Here is a 5,631-nt window from a genome sequence, read left to right on the forward strand (position 1 = left end):
GAGGGATATGGTCGAATGCCTTCTCCAAGTCCACAAAACACATGTAGACTGGTTGGGCAAACTCCCATGCACCCTCAAGTATCCTTGAGAGGATAAAGAGCTGGTCCAGTGTTCCGAGACCAGGACGAAAACCGCATTGTTCCTCCTGTATCCGAGGTTCGACTAGCGGACGAACTCTCTTTTCCAGCACCCTGGCATAGACTTTCCCAGGGAGGCTGAGGAGCGTGATCCCCCTGTAGTTGGAACACACCCTCCGGTCCCCCTTCTTAAAGATGGGGACCACCACCCCAGTCTGCCAGTCCAGGGGTACTGCCCCTGATCTCCACGCAACATTGTAGAGGCGTGTCAACCAGGACAGCCCTACAACGTCCAGAGCCTTCAGTAACTCGGGGCGGACCTCATCAACACCAGGGGCTCTGCCACCAAGAAGTTGTTTAACTGCCTCAGTGACCTCGCCTCTGGAACTAATTATTTATTTTGTTTATGCCAGTGGTTTGCACTCCATTTAAATTCAACAAAGCAAAACAGCACTTGCTGCTCATGCCAGCTCAAACTATTGTGGAAAAAGTTTGAGCTGGCATGAGCATTTGCATGCTCATCTCAAATAATATCGATGATAAAGTCTCAACAAAATGTCTCAACAGAGCCTAAAAAGTAAAGGAAAAATAAAGTTAAAGTTAATTATTGTTCCATAAAATTATGCTAATAAAAATTAGATGATTTACATCTGTGTGCCTGTCTGCTAACAGCCGACATATCAGTACAGCCAAATAATTCATGGAGTGACTTCATGAGATTCCCGGCATTCTTTCAGCCACCTACAACTTGAACAGCAGCCCAATCAGGCAAAGAGAAAAACATTTGAATGTGTAAGGACTTTAAAACTGTCTGGAAAGAAAGCTGATTACAAAGCGTGAACAGTGCAGTACAGTTTAATAAAATCTTTTCCATTGTGGGATAACATGTTTGCAGAAGTGCCTGAGTGTTTGAGTACGTCTGAAACACACAATGATTCAGAAACCTGAACTCAGAGCAAGACTAATGGTGTGCAATATGAACAAAGAGCCACAAAGACTCATAGGCAGCATAGCAGGAGGAAAGAAAGATAAATATGAGTGTTAAATTATAGTTCAGCAGGTTTAGCTCCAAATTTTCATGCTGAACAGTTCACTAATGGCTTTTTTACAGTCTAGGTAAGTGTTTTGAATCATCATGGTTTAAACTTATAGTTCAGACAATAAACACTTCTCTCCCTATATATTAAAACCGATAGTGTTGCATTCTGCAACAGCAGACAAGGGTTAATAAAATGTGCTTTTACACCTGAAAACATTACAGAATTGTACAAATGGACATGTCCTCCTACCATCCACAGTGAGTGTGATGCTGCCCTCTCCTGGAAAGGTATCATCTGTGATGGAGATCTCTACGTCATATGTTCCATCATCAGCGAATCTGAGGTTGTGGAGAAGCAGAGTCCCATTCCCAAATACCAGGATACGATCCCGGTACTCGGGCCTCAGCGTCCCAATGATGTCCGTTCCAATCGACTGGACAACCGTGACAGATTTTTCCCTTTTAAGTAGCCACTTGATAACTGGCAGGTCTAAGCTGAAACTATCATAGCGGACTGACAGAAGGGCCTCCCCTCCTAATTTACCTCTAATGAGAGTATTTGGGATAGTCATATTCACTGCCAACACTCCACCTGCACAGAAACAAAGAAGAAAGGTCCATGAGAAGTTTCTTTTCCATTTTAAACAAATTCTAGTATCAGTTAACTCTTACAGAGTTTTAAGATGACTGGCTTTTTGGGGCGCCAGATTTTGGGGAACAATGTTTTTCCATCAAATATTTCTAATGCACTTTACAACAACTACACTGGCATGAAAAATAGCATCATGCAGCTCTACACCAATAACTGTAGAAAACAGTCATTGCTCTACACCAACACTCTCCACCATTAATTAGAGGCGCCTACACCCAGATGATCAGAACTCAATCAGCAACTCTGAAAAAAGCTAAAACTTTTTCATCTTGAAAAATCTTTTTTCATAATAATATTTTTTTTCTACTAAGTATACTTAATAAACTGGTAACTGAATACAGAAATGTTGTGTAGGCTACTTTAAAATCATCCCACTCCACTATTTCATAGCCAATCTCAACAGTGAATACTTTAAATTCTCTAAACACTTCAAAGACTGCAAGAGTTTCTTGTTAGTTTTAGGTCATCTTCTTAAGAGAACAAATTTTGAATGATTAGGTTTATCTGGGCAGCATTATCAGCAGTTTAAGTTAGTTGAACAACAACGAATCATGTAAAACATCACAAAACTGATTATGTGACTGCGCTTGTTGCCACACCTCTGTAACTGGTCCTGTAGTTTCCTCTGTTGCAACTGCAAGCAGCGCAACCTGTAAATGGGCTCCCCCCAAATAAAGACTGGAGGTTGCATAACTGGTATGATATTCTAGTCAAAACTAGATGTGAGAATCTTTCTAATGTTTGATGCTTTTCAAATATGTCAGTGAAGGTTTTTGCTTCAACATGTAATTTTTAGACTTCTTTCTTTATGCTACTCTTTTGTCTGCTTACTTCCCTTGGCTGCCCTTCTTTAGCTTGGTGGTTGAGATACTGTTGCCTCCTAACTTTTCCCAGTGAGTTATTTATATGACCCTGAATTCATATCTACAGCAATGTAAGGTTGACCTTACAACGAAAAATACTACAAGACTGTTTTGTGATTTGGTTGTATAAGATTAAAATTCTATTTAAAGTTTAAGATTTTTTTTGTGGCTACTTTACATTTGTACCATAAAAAGAAAAAAAAAAATTGTTTTTAGTGTTTTTGTACTTAAAATGTCTTTTTAAAATAGTTGAAGTTATTTTTCTGCTGCCGTGAGTTTCCTGAATTTTACTGATTAAAATAAAGATAATGAAGCTTTAAGTTGAAAATCTTAGAAATATGGTACCAGATTCTTGCTCTGGATGGCATTACCTTGTCCCCCAGTAACACTGTGAGGAACCTTCATAATTCATTTGACCATAATATGTCCTTCAATGCACATATTAAACAAATATGTAGGACTGCTTTCTTCCATTTGAGCAACATCTCTAAAATTAGAAACATCCTGTCTCAGAGTGACGCTGAAAAACTAGTTCATGGCTAGGCTGGACTGTTGCAATTCTTTATTATCAGGATTTCCTAAAAACTCCCTGAAAAGCCTTCAGTTAATCTAAAATGCTGCAGCAAGAGCACTGACAGGGACTGGAAAGAGAGAGTATATTTCTCCTGTTTTGGCTTCCCTTCATTGGCTTCCTGTTAAATCCAGAATTGAATTCAGAATCCTGCTCCTCACATACAAGGTCTTAAATAATCAGGCCCCATCTTATCTTAATGACCTTGTAGTACCATATCACCCCATTAGAGCACTTCATTCTCACACTGCAGGCTTACTTGTTGTTCCTAGAGTATTTAAAAGTAGAATGAGAGGCAGACCCTTCAGTTTTCAGGCCCCTCTTCTATGGAAGTAGCTTCCAGTTTGGATTCGGGAGACAGACACTATCTCTACTTTCAAGATTAGGCTTAAAATTTTCCTTTTTGGTAAAGCATATAGTTAGGGCTGGATCAAGTGACCCTGAATCCTCCCTTAGTTATGCTGCAGGTGTAGGCTGCTGGGGGATTCCCATGATGCATTGAGTTTTTCCTCTTCAGTCACCTTTTTCACTCACTATGTGTTAATAGACCTCTCTGCTGATATTAATCTCTTCTCTCACCCCAACCGGTCGTAGCAGATGGCCGCCCCTCCCTAAGCCTGGTTCTGCCAGAGGTTTCTTCCTGTTAAAAGGGAGATTTTCCTTCCCACTGTCACCAAATATGATTGTTGGGTTTTTCTCTGTATGTATTATTGTAGGGTCTACCTCACACTATAAAGCGCCTTGAGGCAACTGTTGTGATTTGGCGCTATATAAATAACATTGAATTGACCCTAATTTAACTAAAAAAAATGATACTCTTGAGATAAGAAATGTTCTGAAGCAAATGCACGAACCTAGAAAAAGTAGAAAATTAACACACAAGAATAGCGAGGCTATGCATAATCTTAAAATATAAGTTTATATTATATCTATGAATCAGACTGAGTTATCTTAACTTTTTACACTCTATGCTGAAAAATGTAAATTCTGCAAACTATAAATATGTAATATTCATATAACCAGCAGTATTTAAAGAGGAAGTGCTGCAACTGGACAGTCCTGAAAGCCTAGTGACTTTTTTTTAAGACATAAAAACCCTTAATACACCTTCCAGCTTGACAAAGTTGATAATGAATGTATCGTTTACAATTGGAAAGCTTCAATGATTTAAAAGTAACTACACACCCATCCGTTTTTGAATATTATACCTATCTGAATAGAATAAGGGCCCAACTAATCTACTGCCAATGAAGAATTTGTGCACAATTAAATAATTTATATAAATATATTATAATTTATCACTATTTTAACTTTGGGAAGTGATACAGTGGTTAGATGAAGACCAAATACTTTATCATTGTGGGAAAGCGGGCACTGCACCCCGTCACTGTTGTATACTGGAAGCCTTTGCATGACAGATCTATATTACCATGGTGATGGCTTTTAGACTTTGGGATGGGCCAGCATGAACCAACAAAAGTGAGGATTGTTTGTTGAAATTTCCTTCTTGGCAGTTCATGAAAAGAGCAATGGGAGCAATCCAGACACCACGCTAGCTCTGCAGAAACAGAGCAGCTCAGTAACTCTGTTGCTAACCACAACAATGGCAGGACAGTGATGACACCCAGCCACAGCTGAAAACAGCTGAAAACACTGGCTCTAGTCTGTGAGCCCTTATTAATTAGAAGAATGGGCACAAAACACCCCCAGAACCTCATGTAATTAAATTTAAATATATATTCTCTGAAGCCGTACTTTTTGTAATACCATTGAAACGTTAAAATAGGCAAAATGTTGCAAAAATGATCAGAAACTAGTCATCATACCGTATTTCTCAATACTATATCTAATTAGATCAAAGTACGCAACCGTATCTGGAGCTGTTGTTGCCATTTCCATCCACGTCACAGCTGGCAATTATAAAAACTCCACCTGCCCCTATAATTCAGTTATTCTGAAAATGTTTCTGTTAATTAGCAAAATCTACTAGAAGCATCTGTTCATTTAATGACTTGGTGATACAATAACATGAAAATGACATTTAAAAAAAGAAGCAAATTTCAGTTTTCTAAAGATTTGCAAATTTCAGCAGTACATGTAGACAAATGTATCTGCTACACATCGTTTTATGCACAAATCCTAATAATCCAGTACATTAAGAATATATAGACTTGTACTAGGCAAGTATTTGCTCATCTGGAGAATAAGTTTGAAGCACCCATATAAAAGAAGGTAACATACCTGAATTGCAGAAACCAAAACACACAAGCAAAAAAATCTGGTAAATTATTTTGTTTTTCAATGGAGCACCCTTCTCTTCCTTCATCTTGGGTCTCAAGCTTTGTTTTCCTCCCAGACGAGCAGCATGATTTGTGCTTCTGGGTTGGACGGAGGACACAGTCATTCATTCAGGCTCTGCTGGAACTGAG

At 38.7% G+C, this 5,631-nt stretch overlaps 1 protein-coding gene across 1 annotated transcript in view; it reads right to left on the reverse strand.

Moving 5' to 3' along the window:
* LOC102202538 (hepatocyte cell adhesion molecule-like) overlaps positions 1–5,631 on the reverse strand; it is an 11,038-nt gene extending 5,407 nt beyond the window's left edge. Inside the window, exons 1-2 of the mRNA XM_005725325.1 lie at positions 5,444–5,631; positions 1,367–1,708 (exon numbers count right to left, since the gene is read on the reverse strand). Coding sequence (XP_005725382.1) covers positions 1,367–1,708; positions 5,444–5,606 — 505 coding nt within the window. The 5' untranslated portion in view covers positions 5,607–5,631. The remainder of the gene's footprint in view (positions 1–1,366; positions 1,709–5,443) is intronic.

Source organism: Pundamilia nyererei, unplaced genomic scaffold (genome assembly GCF_000239375.1).
Source record: "Pundamilia nyererei isolate P.nyererei 1_Seehausen unplaced genomic scaffold, PunNye1.0 scaffold00015, whole genome shotgun sequence".
Classification (NCBI taxonomy): Eukaryota; Metazoa; Chordata; class Actinopteri; order Cichliformes; family Cichlidae; genus Pundamilia; species Pundamilia nyererei.